General features: G+C 42.1%; 1 protein-coding gene across 1 annotated transcript in view; it reads right to left on the bottom strand.

Annotated features, from left to right (window-relative positions):
• phldb2b (pleckstrin homology-like domain, family B, member 2b) overlaps window positions 1–17,991 on the bottom strand; it is a 48,316-nt gene that overhangs the window by 26,121 nt on the left and 4,204 nt on the right. Inside the window, exons 2-6 of the mRNA XM_071546781.1 lie at window positions 13,193–13,249; window positions 12,733–12,856; window positions 10,308–10,406; window positions 9,095–9,178; window positions 1,434–1,553 (exon numbers count right to left, since the gene is read on the bottom strand). Of these exons, the coding sequence (XP_071402882.1) occupies window positions 1,434–1,553; window positions 9,095–9,178; window positions 10,308–10,406; window positions 12,733–12,856; window positions 13,193–13,249 (484 nt within the window). The remainder of the gene's footprint in view (window positions 1–1,433; window positions 1,554–9,094; window positions 9,179–10,307; window positions 10,407–12,732; window positions 12,857–13,192; window positions 13,250–17,991) is intronic.

Genomic DNA, 17,991 nt, shown 5'->3' with positions numbered 1-17,991 from the left:
GAGACTGACATACAAATGTGTATGTTCCATGTACACATGCCAAGATTGCATACGTGTTAAAGAATCTAGGCAGGAGTGAGAGCAGTGTGTGTGTGTGTGTGTGTGTATGTGCACATTTGAATTGCATGCAAAGCTACTTTAGAAGAGCAAAGCTACTGTAGGTAACAGTGTGTGTATTAAAAGGAGTTTGCTTGTTTATAAGAATATAAGAGTGTGTGTTACAGCTGAGTCTTAATGTGTGTGAGAGAACGTCAACCTTACATGGTGGAGAGAAATGGGGCAGAAACTAAAGATCTGGAAACCCACACACACACACACGCACACACATACAGACACACACACACACTCACAGGGTGTTTGTGTCCATACATGGGCAGATTTATGCTTGAGGCCTGGCTTGTATCAACTCTCTTCTATCAAGACTATTTCTCTCTTCTCCTCTATGCTCAACTAGTCTCGCTGTGTGAGGAAGTCTTTCCCACAAGTGTGTGCTGCAGTGTGTGTGTCTTGTTTATCTATGGGATAAAGGTAAAAACCTTTGAGTATCTGTAAAAACCGTGTTGGTGTGTGTGTGGTTGTGTGTGTGTGAGGGAGAGTGAGTGAGTGAGAGAGAGAGAGAGAGAGAGAGAGAGAGGACAGTCATCTCTAAGAAAATATCAGAGAAAGAGGGAGAGAGACCGGTGCATTCCTGCTGTCTAGCAGCTTAAAGAGCAAGGATCCCACTGATATATGGCACACACACACCTTGCTCACACAGCCCGATCAATCACCAAGGAGACAGCAGAATCCAGCTGTATCACCATGGCAATCGAGAGGCACCAGATGACAAAAACATTCCAATACGCTTTGAATTTAAGTGTGAGTATGTGTGCATCAGTGAGTATGTCTTTAACAAAGATTTAGGAGAGGGCTAAAACAAAACTCCTCACTTTAATATGATAACTGTGTCACATCCGCCTTCATTCTGTCTCTCTAACACACACACACACACACACTCAACACCGACATCCCAATCTCACACACCTGTCTGGGTTGTGTCTACCTGTAACTTTACCCTGACATCCATATCAGCAAAGGGTTCGCAGATGGGGGGGCATATGTATTACATTAGGGGGAGAAAGTGGTGAGGGAATGAGTGTGGTAGGAGGAGCCAAAAGCAGATAGATGGAGGAGGAGAGGATGATGAGGGATGGAGGTGGAGAGGGGGGAGGGAGGGAGAGAGAGAGAGAGAGAGAGAGAGAGAGAGAGAGAGAGAGAGAGAGAGAGAGAGAGAGAGAGAGAGAGAGAGATGGTGATATGGCAGAACAGAGGCAGAGAGGAGGAACAGAGAAAAAAGGCCTGGGATCAAGTGCAGTTCAGGGGTCAGAGAAAGGGTTCAAGAGTTCACGCCACGTAGGGCGACTGTGTGTGTGTGTGTGTGTGTGTGTGTGTACCTGTGTTGTAGGCTAGCGGGGACACAGGACTCTTTTGTGGAAGCATGCTCTTCATTCTGCTGGCCTCCTCAGGATGGTTGAAGCGGAAGAAATAGGACTTACCCAGACACAGGGAGTAACCTGGAGAGAAAACACACACAAACACACACACAAATGTCACAGTCAAATTAGTGATACAATGCAAATTCACTGTGACAGAGGGTAAAATAGATCATTATATGTACATACACTCAGGCCTGGGACAAAAAGTATTTGCATGTAATTCTTAGTGTTTGTATTAGCCGACATTCACATGGGACATTTGGCATCTGACAAATTCTGCGTTGTATGGGTTGAAACCACCTAGGCTGCATTGTTGAGGGCGTGTCAACCAAATTTGATGCACTTGATGTCCTATGAAAGTGTGCGTATATTAGCCTTTGGTTTTATGTGTACAGATTGTAATTCCTTCACAACTGTATGAATGCCTACAGGTGCTTCTTGCTTGAAGAACTACACATGCACACATGCACACTGTCAGATTCAGGCACACAGAAAAAGGATTCTTGCAAAGAATATGGACAAAGTAATTAGACCATGGTCATACATACAGTATATTGTATACACATCCACATGTAATGTATGCACAAGCAGGTATAAGTACAGCTTCACATTTGTATGAGCCTGGATATTTATCCACGGTAAAAGACACACACACACACACACACACACACACCCTCACGCGCAGTCAGCCATTCCAGACCACAGTGTTTGCTCTGGCCATCAATTAGGCTGAGAGGGCCAGGCATTAAACAAGATGTCAGGGTCACAACCTCTATAATACACACAGACAGCCGCAGCTGTCCAAATACCTCAGAAAGGACGGGAGAGAGTGAGCGAAGCCGACACACACACACACACACACACACACACACAGCAGGCCTGACACCAAAAAAGTGAAAAACAGAGAGAGACAAAGAAAGATGGCAAAACAGAGATGAAAAGAGGAAAATGCTGATACATTGTGAAAGAGAGAGGGATGGACAGACAGAGAAGAGGAGAGAGAATGACAACACTGGCTGATAAACATAAAGAATCATTTCTGTCTTCTCTCTCTCTCACACACACACAGACACACACACACACACACACACACTCACTGCACTCTCAGTTCTTTCAACTCCATCCCTGGGGGTAGGGGGTTCAGATAAGCATTACAGTAAAGCCCCACAACGTTAGCGTGTGTGTGTAAAACACTAAAAAATCTCCTTAATAGCGCCCTTCCAGTTACATCAGATTCCTTGGACCTGAAGTCAGACACACAACCACTGAGGCAAGAGGGGGATGGAGAGAGAGGGAATGGAAAAAGACTGAATGGAAAAATGTCAGAATCCATTTTCTTTCTTTTTCCTCCTCTCTCTCACTCTCTCTAACCCTCTAACATTCTCAGTGTAAGATGACAGACTGGGATGCCTTTAATTAAAAAGTCCAGTTTCACCAACATCTCCACTGAAAAATCATGTTTATGCCTTAGCTTTGTCGATGTCAGTGAAAATGGCCCAATGTGTTATGAGTACATTGGTTAGAACACAGGTCATATCTGTCTAGACATTGCCTTAGTGAATGTGTGTGTGTGTGTGTGTGTGTGTGTATCCAGCTGAAGCAGATTTTTTGGCTTCATAGCGGTCTTTTCTCAGGACTAAAAGCCAGGACACACACACACACACACACACACACACAAAAACAGTGAAAGAAATGTTTAGTCTACACAGCTGGACTGCGAACTTCCCAAATACACGCTCGCGTAAACACTATCTTGCAGGTTCGGGCACACACCGTGAGGAAGTGGCATCATGACACACAGATAGATCAAAAGATTATAGTGTGTCTGTGTGAGAGAAAGAGAAGACCAACACACACACAGAAAGAAAGAGAGCGAGAAAGGGAGAGAGGGCAGGAGGGGGGTGTTCATGTATGCTTGTGTGAGCAAGTTCTAATAATATGTGTGTTTCATTGCCAGACATGAGTAATGTGTGTATGTCTTCAAAAATGGAGTGTATGCTGTGTGTGTGTGTGTGTGTGTGTGTACTTGTAACAGTGATGGCCTAATGACTCACATTACCTTTCAGTATTTAGCATGACACCAACATTCATGCAGGCACACACTCACACACACACACTCTTCCAGCAGTCTACTCTTGTAAAAATCTAATTTCCTACCCTCAACAGTCTCGCCATGTGCCACTTTTAAAGAGGAGGGCAAAGTGTGCCGTCGTTATTTGTTCAGACCCCCCACCCCTCCCCCTTTCTAATTTCCTCTCAGCTCCTTAGCTAACAAATAACTACAAGCTAATCCTCTCCTCCTTCCCATCCTCAACACAAACACACACAAGGAGCGTGTGTGTGTGACAGAGAAAAAGAGACAAAGAGAGAGAAATAGTGTGTCAAAATGGAAAATAGTTAGCTCTCTCTCTCTCTCTCTCCCTCTCTCTCATTATTGTGCTTGTGAGGAAATTCCCTGACCTTATCTTAATCCTCACCCCAAAAACTGCCATTGGTGCTAAAAGTACAAGATAACACACACACACACACACACAGCCTCCCCTGCATCCCACCAAACAACTCCAATCTTATCTGCTTGTATATAGACGAACCTTAAGTTTCCTTTCCACAATAACTTACGTAAAAACACATGTCCACTCCCCCATACACACACATAAACACATACCATCCACAACAAAAACGTTCACATCTCATTCATCGGTTTACTCATTTATTAGCAAATTTAAAGTTTGCCTCCCACGACGAAACATGTAGCGTATCCTCCCAAACACACACATACACACATGCACATGCCCTCTCCAACAACAACAAAACTTGAAATTAGTCTGTATATACATTTATAGGCTAATTTAAAGTTTGCCATCTAAGTCAGACCTCAGAGTCTTTGAGGACCCAGATGGAGGAGCTGTATCGCGTCTGGAGCCAATTTCTCTCCCTATACAGATCTAAGAGAACCAAACTACGCTCTCACCACAATGTTATGGGAGGGGAAACTCAAAACTGTTTCTCTATTTGGTTAACTTAAGTAGAGGAACTGCCAAATTGGGACCATTATGTTAGAATGAAAAATAAACCAATTACAAAGATCCAATGTTGGACATGTGATTGGATGAAGACCGGTTACCTACCAATGGTCAGGCTTAGCGTGCATAGCAACCACGCTGCAAAATTCCCAGGGTAGTCAGAAAAAAAGATTCTTATTTTATTTTATCAAAATATCTAAAAATTAATCAAGAATCTGGTCACCTTCAAAATGTTGAGAGTTGTTGCTCTGTATGCTAAAATCTGCATGTCACTGGATGTAACCTGAATTTACTCATACATGCAAAGACACACACACACACACACACACACCAGTGGGAGTATAAATTGGCCCCAAAACCACAAATTAACCCTCTGTGGGCCACGAGGGTCTGGCAATAACATCATAAAAAAACAAACTGGTCTTTCTCAGGGGAGTCGGTGTAGATTAGTTCATCAATCACTCACATCGTCTCTCTCTCTTTTGCACACTCACACACACACACAGCCCTCTCTGGGGGCTCAATATAGATTAGATATCTTCTCTCTATCTCTCTCTCTCACACACACACACACTGGTGTCCCAACTGAATCCTGAATCATCAAATCTCATACATAAAGCCTCCACCTATCCATCCCACTTCTGGAAGATTGGAAGTCTGTGGAGTCAACCACATGTATAAACTTTTGATCTATCAATAACCAGGTAATACAGGTCCAACAGACAGACAGAAAGAGAGATAGACAGATATGGGGACATACAAAAACAGTTTAAAAATCCTGCATTTCTCATTTCTTAACAATAAAGTGTGAGGTTGGAATAAAAGCCTGCATGCACTAGAGGCTGGCAGGGGCAAGACTTGTGAATACAAAAACATTCAGAACAATGGGCCAGGTATTGTTTTCAGGTGTCAGGTAGCCTAACCGCCGAGCCTGTCTTTATAACTGCGGGCTATTTCTCTTTGTCACATGCATTCACACCAGTCTGTGAACTTGCCGGCTAATTTAGACCCCGAGGTATGCCATCAAACAGTGCAGACAATATGCTCCACCCAGTTGGAGCCTAGTTGTGACTAAAGACTCCCAAACTTTGGTCGTAAATCAGAAATTTAATTTATTCTATTCGGTGGCTATTGCAATAGCAGCACTGACGCAAGCCTCCTATTTGGCTGAAGCAATAAGCCATGTGAGGCTGTGCTGTGCAGTGATTTTATGAAAGCTAAAAGTCGTTAGAGAAGCACGATGTCGAATGGCTTATAAAACAGCCATAACACACAATTATATTAAAAAGTTTTGAAAGCAATTTTTCAAAAAAATCTTACATTTTTAACTTAGAAAAAAATGATACCAGTTAAGTGTTATTCTTTCGTCAAGCAATGTTGTTAATAGTAGATAAACCAAGTGTGATTGCTAAGTACCAGCACGAGAGGTGATATCTGGTCAGCGCATTAATATCTAAATGCAGCCACAGGTGTGAGTATATTATGTATTTTACAACGGCTTCCAATCAGAACTCAGGACCAGAATTATCTGATTTATAAAGGGAAATAATTAAGGTCAGCTGATGAACAAATGCTGTTTATCCATCCAAACGGTTTGTTATGACGCAAAGGTAACCTGAAACTATATCGATTCGAGGTGATAACTGGGGAAATAAGACTGTGACAACAGAACAATGTCCAACCTGTTGAAAGAGCATGTGAGGTTGTTTTGAAAACAGCAATGTTCACACAACTCAAAAGAGTGGGATGTCTGGTGGGAAGCTGAATCAGCCAAAAGCATCACAGCCGTATTACAGTGAGAGAGAGAGAGAGAGAGAGAGAGAGAGAGAGAGAGAGAGAGAGACCACTGAGATTTCAGCTAGCTAGTCACTGAATTTTAAGAGATCCGTTACAAACCTTTTAACGAGTCCCATTCAGTGAATACATATGACGGCAGAGGAAAAAAAAAACACCTTTTCTTCTTTCTTTACGTCTGACAAATTACCATGAGAAGAGCTCAAAAAGACTATTACTAAGACGGAAAAATGAAAAAGTCAACACTATTGTCGGTCGTATCCCTGCTGTTGTTTTCCTCCCTCCTCAACGGTCACAAGCCTCCTAGCTAGTCTTGACTCCGTCTCGAAGTTCACTGATTTACCATCCACGAGACTGTGGCCAGGACCGCACCAACTGATCTTAAAAAGGGGGGAGGGGCTCTGAATTTAACAAGAGCAGTTGGTTCAAAGACTGACGAGGAAAACAAATAACCCTGCTCACAGTTTATACGACCGAAGACAATGAAAAGAAAACTAACTTGAGTGTGAATAACAAAAAATGCATACCCAAATCAAATGCTCACTACGCCAGTACCCCTATCTGTAAATGGTAGGTTCAAAGTCTATTAGACAGTGAGGTATTTGGTAGACGCCCCCCTCACTTTTCTTTCTTTGTCTACCTACCTATTTCCCCCCTCTCTTCTTTGAATACCTAGTTGGAATGGACCTCAGACCAGTTGGAGTATGTGCTGGCTGAAAAAGAATAACCTTACACAAATGGTGATTTCATTCCATTAAATCCACAACCTAACTGATTTTAAATGTACTCAGTTTCACTTTTGAAACAAAAAGCACTAGGGGGAGAAAGAGAAAGAAGGGGGTAAAAGAGATTTGGATGGTATGAGACAGGGGGGAAGCAGACAGACAGACTGAGCTAGAGAGAAAGCAGAAGAATGAAGGAAGGAAAGATAGGAAAGATGACCTGAGAGAGAGAAGAAGAAAAACATCATCTCTGTTTTTTCAGGGAGAACTTTGCCCTTGGCCCTCTCTCTCTCTCTCTCTTTCTCTCTCTCTCTCTTGTCAGTAGTAATGTCCAATATTCTTATCAAATAAATTTGATAAGATGTGAGTTCTTTGTTTCCACCTGTATGTGTGAGTGGTAAGTGTGTGTGTGTGTGTGTGTGTGTGTGTGTGTGTGTGTGAGATTAAGTATGTGTGGCTATTAGAGCAGTGATGTTTTATCCATTGGCTAGATTTCCCTTTGACTCACACCAATCTGAAGTTAAGAATGAGTTTTAGATTCACTCTCTATGGGATATTAACACAGCAAAGAAATGTATATGAATAAGTTAATGAATCCCTATGATTGTAGGATTCAGTGGATTCATTCACATGCAAAAATACACTTCTCATACCTATACACTATCCTGTTCACTGTTTTTGTAATCCCTCTCTCTCTCTCTCTCTCTCTCTCGCTCTCTCTCTCTCTGCAACCTCTTGTTTATTTGACCCTCCACAACGTTCCAAACCATCTTGCCCTCTTGACCTGCCCTGACTTTTACCTTCTGTCTCTTTCTCTCCTTCTCTCTGCCCCCACCTGCTGCTCCTTCACAATGCCCTGGCCTCGTGTGTGTAGACACACCAAGATGTTGTCAATATTTGAATCGGCCGGCCACAGCGGGGAGATAAATAGGCCTGTCAATATTTAACTGAAAGTGGCCAGGCCACACATGGGACACACAAGACAAAATAGAAAGGACAGATAGAAAGGAGGGACATATGGAGGAAGAAAGGTAAGAATGGAGGTGGAGAGATACTGTACATCCTCTGAAATGAGAGAGGTATAGGAGAAGGAAACAAAATGCAGTGGAAAGCATTGAAGAGGGCAGAGAGAGAGGGAGAGGTTTGTAATTTAGTGAGATACAGAGAAAGGGAAATAGGGGAGAGGAGAGAAGAAGGAGAGAAAGGACAGACAGACAATAGATAGACAGATAAACAGACTGTCAGACAGAAAAACATAGACAGAGACGTGAAGGCAGGGAGAAGATAAAGATAAGAAAAGAAAGACGAGTTATCAAACAAACTTTAGAATTTGTGTGGCTAGTGTGTGTGTGTGTGTGTGTTCTATAATCTATGGTCGTGGAGTTTGGAGACTAGTGTGTGCTCTGCAGTTGTTGGAAGCTGTGACTCATTGTAGCAGCTAGCTGTTCCAAACCGCTACTAATGAAACTAACCCTAAAGGATAGGAGGCCAAACCAGGGAAGACGTATGTGCACACACACACACACACACACACACACTAAAGCAAATGCTCACGCACACATAGGCCTGTACATATCATATATACTTACATACAACACACACACACACACACACGCACACACAAACAAACATACACATAGCCGTTTCCATGCAGAATGTCAGCCATATAACTGTACTCATGTGACTCATACACACATTGAGAGGAATGCAAGTTAACCAAACCACAAACTAACCACTCTCTCTCTCTCTCTCACACACACACACACACAATGGTTATGAAATACTGAAAGTATGCAAACCACAAACTAACCACTCTCTCTCTCTCTCTCACACACACACACACACACACACACACACACACAAAGGTTATGAAATACTGAAAGTATGTACACTCCATGCAGTGCAGTTTACTGCAGTAGGCACAAACACTCACTCACTCATCTTTCATTCCAACTCCATACTATTATTGTCCAGTAGGTGGCAATATATCAACACTTGCATGGTTTGTTTGCCTTCAAATTGTGTGTGTGTGTGTGTGTGTGTGTGTGTGTGTGTGTGTGTGTGTGTGTGTGTATTTTACCTTGTGTGAGTGGTGTGGGCACAGCGACCTGCACTCCGTCCAGACTGCAGAGGTGACCGCAGGGGTCCAGAGTCACCACCCCTCCTGTGTTAGTGTGTTAGTATTCAACATTAAAATTAAAACTGCACATCGCTGCATTATATTAAACCACTCTTTCCAAATTGTTTCCTTCTTTTGAATTGACTGGCAGGAGCATGTGCAAATAAATTACACACTCCTGGTTTCACTACCCATTTTAAGACACAGAGAGACAAGAAATGTTTGCACACAAAAAGCCATGCAATTTTCATCTTTATTGCTGCACTTTTGGTCTGAGAGCTTAGTGTAGCAGTTATACAGAATCTACCACAAAGGAATATGGACAACAGGGAGAGTGCAATCTGAAGTACAGTGTTTATTTTGTTCCTTTCAGAGTTGCAATCAACCTATGCACTACAATAAAACAGTCTTGTGTATCAGTCTTCTGGCTCACCAGCAACTCAGTCACTCAGCTTCTCCTTGTCTCTTCCTAAGCTCATCTACCTACTGATAGTGACCATAGAATATTTATGTACTGCAAAATATTTCTACCTTAAGAAGTCACAGTCTCATATTCAGTCTTAAAATTGTATTTTCTTAAAACAAGTGAAAAATCCTGCCAATGCGTTTCTTTCCAACACTGTTTGACTTGTTTGAAGAATTTCTTGTTTGAAGAGTTATTATCTTGAAACAAAGCAGAACAAGGCAAATCCTCCACTAGTATCAAGAAAATGATAATTGATTGAAAAATATTCTTGAAATAATTACATTTACACTGGTGGCAAGTGAAATAATCTCTCTCCCATGGCAGATATTTTCACTTAAGAAAAGTAAGATTCAATACTAGATTAAATTACTTTTTCAGGGTGATATATTTTGCATGGGTTTAATGTGCTGCTTGATGTCTCAACAGGCTGTTCCTCATCTGTCTCTGCTCCCAAATGTCCCCAATGTCTCCCAATGTTCCACCTCCACTTGCCAATGTTAGCAACAAAGATGTAAGCTGGAGCTGGATCTAAGTGTAACTCTGTATAGACTCTACTGAACCCCAAGGAAACCAAGCAAAGTTCAGCTTGGTTTGTGGTATAATTCTACAGACTTGCCAGTTCAGAAACGCAAAGAGGACTCAGTGATGTCATTTCAGAAGACTGCCATCTTTTTGAACTTGGTCCATAGAAAGTGAACTGACACCAACCTTCATTGACAATGAGACAGTGCTCTGCCTCGATGCCGGGCCCCTGGATAGTGATGTCCTGTGGGACTGGGGCGTCCTCACGACCAATACGGGTTACACCTGGAACATCAAATAATGCATATGTGATCAGCAGCGTAGTATAAACAAACTGGTGAAGAAAAAGTTTGAATAAAGACACACACACATGCACACACTTGAATACACACACTCATGCTCCAAACACTGAATTCTGGTTGTGATCTATACTTAAAAACCTAGTACTGTAGGATATAGGATTAAAATCAGCTAGTGTTGATATCTCTGCATAATTGCCTTTAGAATGTTGCTCTGCCAATATAACCCTAAGAACCATAATTTCTAAAGTCAACCAATGTGTATTACTATGACATTTATTTACTGCAGGCAATAGAATTATAATCAGCCCTATACAGTATGTGTGCTATCCATTTTATATATCTCCATAGACCTAGACTGCAACCCCAGTTTAACTTAACCAACTGTTTACAGGGAAACTTAAACAGATGCATTTTGACCCATATGGGTGGTCTGGGATCCATGCTTTATAAAGGGATATCTCAGTATTTCATTTCCCTTAAAATGGCTTATTCACATTGCCGGCATTCCTCACTGAAATCAAGGGGCACATTAAGATGGGACATGTTTCTCAAGTGTCATGTGAAGAAAAATAATAAACAAAATTTCAAAATGTCAAAATATAATTTTACTGTTGGCCATAGGATAACAATCAGCCTTATGCATGTGTCAGTGCGTAGCTAGTTGCCTTTAGCCTCTATCACTAAAAATCCGAGCCTAACCCATCCTTTTATAATGCCATTCACTGTGTATTGCTATTTCATTTATTGTCTGTAAGCTATAGAGTTACACTTAGCCTTATCCAGTAACTGTGCCAACCAGTTTATCACTACGTAGATCTAACAATTTCTTTGTACAGACTGCAACTCTACCACTCTGAAATCCATCCATTTAAAGCATAGTCCCAGTATAATTTTACACTACACTGTAATGCTCGTGGCTGAAAGGAGACAAGTAAGCAACGTGTCTCTGTCTCTTTATGTTATTAGGAATAGAATGAGAGAGACGTGTGATAAAGACAAGAGATGTTAACAAGTGTGTATGTGAAAGTCACCAGTGTTTTTCCTACTAGCACTAACTGATATTTCCAATGAGACAAAAGCAAATGCTTGCTATCCTTTAATGCTATCCTTTACTGTCAGTCAGTATGCATTACTATTCCATGTATTATCCGCAGGCTAGAGAATTATAATGACTTTTATAAGTGTGTCTCTCAGCTTATCATGGTGTAGATCTCTCTATCTCTGCTCTCATCTCTTCTCTATTAGTGTCTGTTAGTGAGTTGGCCCAGCTGACTGGAATAGTAATGATGCTACAGCACCTGTGGTCTGCTGATGAATGTGTATGTGTGTATGTGTGTGTGAGAGAGAGAGAGTGAGAGACAGAAGGAGAGAGTTCAAGACACCTGTGGATTACTGATGACAGAGAAACTGTATATAACTATAAATACACCACCGTTATGTCACCAACAGGAAACTATAATCATGCTGTATAAGTGTGTGTGTGTGTGTGTGTGTGTGTGTGTGTGTGTGTGTGTGTCCAGGATGTGTGTATGCACCATGTATGCCAGTATGTGTAAGTGTATTATGTGTTCATATGGACATTATACACATATACTCATATACATTCTCTATGCATGACTTTGTACAGGTGTGTGGATTTATGCATATACATATGTGAATGTGTGTGTAGGCGAATATGTGTGTGTGTGTGTATGTGTGTGTGTATGTGTGTGTGTGTGTGTGTGTGTGTTCACCCCTATGTAAGCGGCCCTGAGGGAGGAAGTGGTCTTGGCTCCTTGTCATGACTCTATTGTGACCCCGCATCCTCTTAGAGTATCACATTCCCTAGCCCCCCCACCCCACCCCGTCTCACCTCACCAGTAACCATGGAAACAGAGCAAAGGGGGGGGGGACTGGGAAGATGGGAAGGGAAGGGAAGGAAGGCCAGGGAGGGATAAGTGTGGAAAGGTACAGTGGAGGTCTGGTTTGACTCAAGGTAACAAAAAGTGTAACAAAACCTTTACATGAGGGTAAGGAAATACATTCAGACTCCCTTTAAGAATCCTTGATCCAGGGCATTGGGGAGGGAAGGGGGGATGAAGGAAGGGGAAAGGAGAGAAAGATAAGTGGCTTGTATGCACAGGTGCAAGGGCATTGTTCGCTGTGTAATCTAACCCCATGGAGTATGTGTGTGTGTGTGTGTGTAAGCGTGTACGGATCTATGTAGCATGTATGAGTATGTTTGTGCATGTGTACATGTGGGTAAGTATGTATACATGCCTCTGCCTATAGTACGCAGGTGTGAGTGTGTGTGTATGTGTGTGTGTTACCTTCTTTAAGTGGCAGCAGGGTAATCGCAACACTCAGCCTCCCACTGCCCAGGCTGACCAGGTGGGGCGTGGCTGTCTGGACCTTCAGCCCTTTCCCCGTGTCAATCAAGTCCAGAGGCGGAGACTATAGGCAACAGACAGAAGTGGGGAAGATCAATTTCAGAAATGTATTCAGTTTCTCTACAACAGCAACAAACCTCCATGAAATTATTTTTGGCCCTTAAAAGGATTATGTGGAATCATAAATTATTTGGTTTATGCTTTGGAAAATGTAATTACAGGTCATGAGTGAGTTTGAGATAACTTGGTTAGTATAGAGTAAAGAGGTATTAAACAACATTAAGTAATCTATGTACTAAGTAAGTAATCTAGTAATCTACCTGAAAGTAATCTACCTGTATCGGCGAACAGTGTGTGTGTGTGTGTGTGTGTGTGTGTGTGTGTGTGTGTATTTCCTCACCTTAAGTTCAGCTGGACTCATCTGATCTGACTCTGGCTGGAACATCATTTCAGAGTCCTGCAGGAAAGACAGAGAGAGAAGGGAAAGCTTAGACCACACACATACACACATACACACACAAACACACAAACAAAGATGATTATATACATATATGTAGATACTCGCAAATACACACACATACACACACACTCACATACACACAGAAAAAAACTGTTCTTTGCATGCACAGCTGCCACATGAGAGGGACTGTCCGTGTGAAAGTGTTCCAGGGGGAAAATACCACTTTGGGGGAAAAACACCACACACACTCACACTCTCTCACACACACAAACACACACACACACACACGCACACACAAAGGCTGGTTTGCAGTGGGAGGAACTGGTAGGAATGTTCCATGAAGGCAGATTTCCCACGAGTTCTTGGGCACGGTCTGCCATTGCACTGCCCGGCACTTTGAGAGTGTGTGTGTGTGTGTGTGTGTGTGTGAGAGAGAGAGAGAGAGTAAGAGAGAGATAGAGAGCATGTTAAGTGTATGAGGTACGTGTGTGTTTGTGGGTGTGTGTGCCCATAAGTGGTGAGGTTTAACCAGAAGAACCATAGAGAATGACCTCCGAATCATCAAACCATAACTTGACATCAGAGAACCTAATCATGGTGGCTTTATTTTTAAATTTACCATTCCTCAGCTATAGGCCTTCAGAGGTAGATAGTATTTATTTCAAATACTACAGCTATGTACTGCAGTAAGTTTAATTAGTCTAATTCTTTTTTTGCATTGGCTTCAGAAATTGGATACTTGAGTAACTATTTTAGGGTTTGAGTAAATGTAGACTTTGTCAGTACAATGGTATCAATCTTTTAGTCTTACACAATCATGCTGGGCCTTTCCTAATGCAACAGATAGAAATGCTGCTGATATGAACAAAGTGTATTCTTCCCCAACACTAGTGTTGCACATGATAACATAGTTATAACATAGTGACTTATGCCTTATGGGTTAGGGTCTTTTACTGTTCATAATTTCCTGCATGTACGTATATTCCTGCAAGTATTTTCTATTTCTTTCTGACTAAAATTTAGTATTTCTCCTGAAGTAAAATATAACACTCTTACCACCTTTGTCTGTTTCAAGTAAAAGTCAAGTAAAAAGGTTTTCAGGTGACTGTGGGAATAAATAAGAAAAAATTAGAAAACTCTGTTTAAAGTAACAGTACAGGATTAGACTGAAAGCATGAGAGCATTTGTGAGAGAGAAGAATGAGAAACCAGAAAAAGGAATGAAAACAGAGCGAGACAGATAAAGAGAAAGATATCAAAAATGCTTCAAGCTTGTGTACATTTGTGTGTGTGTGTGTGTGTGTGTGTGTGTGTGTGTGTGTGTGATTTGAGTAAACATACTCAGATCCAGTGCCAAGGACAATCCATGCAGAACCCTACAATTCAATGGAGTAAAAACAATCTTGCTTGTTTGTGAATGTGCGTGCACCGACACACACACACACACACACACACACACACAAACACACACACACACACACGCACACACACGCCCATATGGATGACTGAAATGCCTCTCACAAAAGCAGAGATGATTAGAGTGTATGGGAAACCACACCGACCACATCTCCTCCTCCACCTTCTGTCATCTCTCCTTCCTCTCTTCCTCCTCTGTCATCCTCCCTTTCCTCTTCATTTTCCTGTCATAACCTACATTTCCTCTACTCACCATCAACCTCACTCATTGTTTTCACCATTAGCATCTTATTTGTTTTTGTTTTACTTTATCTTACGTTCTTCTCTTCCCTTCCCTTCTCTTGTTTTCTCATCTCTTCTCTAAGTTGCTCTCACTTCTTTTTCCTCTCCTCCTGCTATTCTGTTTTCACTCCTTCTCTACTTCCTTCGTCTCCTCCTTTCTTTTCTCCATCTCCTCCTCCCTTTTAATCTTGCTTTCCTCTCCTTTCCTTTCTTTCCTCTCCTCACTAGCAGAGGAAACGCAAATCAAAGTCAGTTCCCGACCGCTTCCTCTAATTCAGCGCTCACTTCCTTTCTGAGGTCACTTCCTGAGCTGCTTTGACACCCTCATTGCCTCTAGACGCACAAACTCCCTCACACACACACACACACACACACACACACACACCACACATAGGCACAAATTCAGACACCCTCATATCCCCTATGCACACACAAATATCCACAAATATAGTCACACATCAGCTCTTTACCTTATCGCACAAAGATATGGGGCCCCACATTCCAGTATGTATGACACACACACACACACACACACACACACACACACTGATTTCAGAGCTTTTTCATCACTGGTGTAGACAAAGCAAACACACAGTGTATGTTGGCAACATAGGCTGGACAAAAGCCTAAATGTTACGGAGACAAGGAGAGAAATGGAGGTCAGAGCCAAACTTCAAAGTTCAAGAGGATCTCTTTTCAGTATAGTGACATGTTTTCCTTCTTTCCTCTTTTCTCCTCCCTTTTCATCCCTTCTTCTCTCTCCTTCCCTACCCCCCACCTTTTCTCCTCTCCCCTTCCCTGCCATGTCTTTCTCCTTCTCCTCTTCCATCATTCCTCGATCTCTCTGTTGTTTTTAATCAAGAAAGTTCATCAAAGTACACCAAGTCTCTCTTCTCTCCTTCCCTCCCCCTTCCCTCTCTTTCTCTCTCTCTACCCCCGACCCCCCCCCCCCCCCCCCCCTCCCCTCCCCTCTTTCACCAGGTGAGCTACAATATGGGCAGGTCCAGACATGTCTTTGGCCTCGTTATGCTCTAGCTAAAAGCAGAGCCCCCAGGGATAAAAAAAAAACAAAAAAACACCAAGCATGGCTTTCTAGATTTCAAAATTCCAGCTCTGGCATTCCGAGGTTTTCCACAACCTCTCCTCCAGTCACCAATCCTGATCTTATCAGGGAGTCTGGTTGGATCGGCGAGCTAAAGTCAGAGCTTGCACACACGCAAACACACACAAACACACAAATGCGTTTGTATTACAATGCTTGTGAAGATATTTCACGTCTATATTTCATCATTTTAGCATCCATGTTCTCATCACTTAAAGAGAAAATCCACCCTAAACATTTTACCACTGTTAAAAAAGCAGCTATTGGCGATGTACCTTGCATTGTTGGGTCCATTTTGTTGTTTGCTGTTGTATTTTATTCTGAAATATATACTGAACATGACAGATTGATGATATACAGATGCAGACAGTGTAATCCAAGGGTGGATTTTTCTTTTGATGGGAAAGTTGACCAACAAAACAATTGGCCAAAAATGCACCATAACGTAATCCTAATTCTAATTTTAACGCTAAATCAAAGTCATAACTAGCCCCTTGAAGAAGTGAGGACCAGCCAAAATGACCTCACTTCACAAAAACTCAAACTGGTTCTCAATTATTACAAGGACAGAAGTACAAGAATGGCTGCACACACACACACACACACACACACACACTCTCTCTTTGATCCCATCTGTAGAACAGCTGAGTGTCTCCCCAAAATACCCCCTCTCCCCTGCATCTGGAGACAGAGAGAGAAAGAGTTATGAGAGAGAGAGAAATGGGGTGAGGGAGAAAGAAAGAGTGATGGGAGATAGAAAACAGGAAGAAATATCCTGCAGCATTCTCCCAGACGGTTTCATCTCATCCCTTCATTTTCTCCATCCTCTCCTTTTATCCCTTTCTTAAAGTTCCCTCTCTCTGGTCCCCTGTCTTTTTGTATTTCCTCTCCATCTGTTCCTTCTTTTCCTCTTTTTCATTGACTTTCTGTTTCACTGTTTCTTTCTGTCTCTGTCGCAGTCTGAATTCTTGTAACCACATCTCAGGACAAATTTAATTGTCTTTAATTTGACTGATTTGGAACAGATTTTTCTTAAAGTTTACTAGCTATGACAGTTCAATTACTTGGTCTCTGTATACACTATGTGCATGTGTGTGAATGTGTTTGTGTGTGTGTTCTTGTACCAAATGTCCTCACATGGATAGAAAGATGAGGAAAATGAGGAAAGTGAGAACATTTTGCTGGTCTTTACTTCTACAATGGGGCTACTTTAGGGTTAGGGCTTGGGTTAAAGCTGCAATATGCAACTTTGTTTCATGTTAAAATAACAATAATAGGACATATTAAACATTATCAGTCTCTGCTTGTCTGTGTACAAATATAAATCCCCCCGTTTGTCTGAAATTGGCTTTTCAATGATGTTTGGGACATCATCACCACCTGCTGTGGGCTGAGTTGGGTTGTGACTATCAAAGTGAGGCTAATTGTCTTAGTGCAGGGAAGTCATAACAACAACAACAATGGTGGAAAGCAGAAAGTACAGTGAAGCTAAATATGCAACAGACAAGGCCTGTTCAAAAACCCAGTGACTATTAGCATTGCTTTTTTAATTGCAGATTGGCTGTGTTTACCGTCGGCTTCTTCAGCGCCTGTGGTGGCTTTACAGATGCTGATTAGCTCAGCCTCAGGCTAGAAGTGGTTTGAAGGTAGACAGCTCATTAAGATAAGTAATAAGTGCTGGGGTGTGAACTTGACCAACTGATGGGGAGGAGGGCGGGACTGATACACCCTTAGCTGCCTCAAGGTGAAAAGCTGCAGACTGTAACTTTAAGGTTAGCATTAGAATTAGGTTTAGGTTCGGGAATGAATGTCAAGGTTAAGGTTGGGGCCATGTCTATCTGTCTATGCTTGTGTGTGTGTTGTTTTGGAAAGCCCATACTTGTGATGAGATACTATGTGGTTGTGGAGCAGGAATGAAGAGGTTTCAGGACGTGTTCCAG

The sequence above is a fragment of the Centroberyx affinis genome, unplaced genomic scaffold (genome assembly GCF_046629955.1).
Source record: "Centroberyx affinis isolate AG114_WGS23_722 - 3 ecotype Tasmania unplaced genomic scaffold, CSIRO-AGI_Caff_v1 ptg005445l_1, whole genome shotgun sequence".
Taxonomy (NCBI): Eukaryota; Metazoa; Chordata; class Actinopteri; order Beryciformes; family Berycidae; genus Centroberyx; species Centroberyx affinis.
The sequence above is the reverse complement of the archived record's forward strand: the minus strand, read 5'-3'. Positions and strand labels throughout refer to the sequence as shown.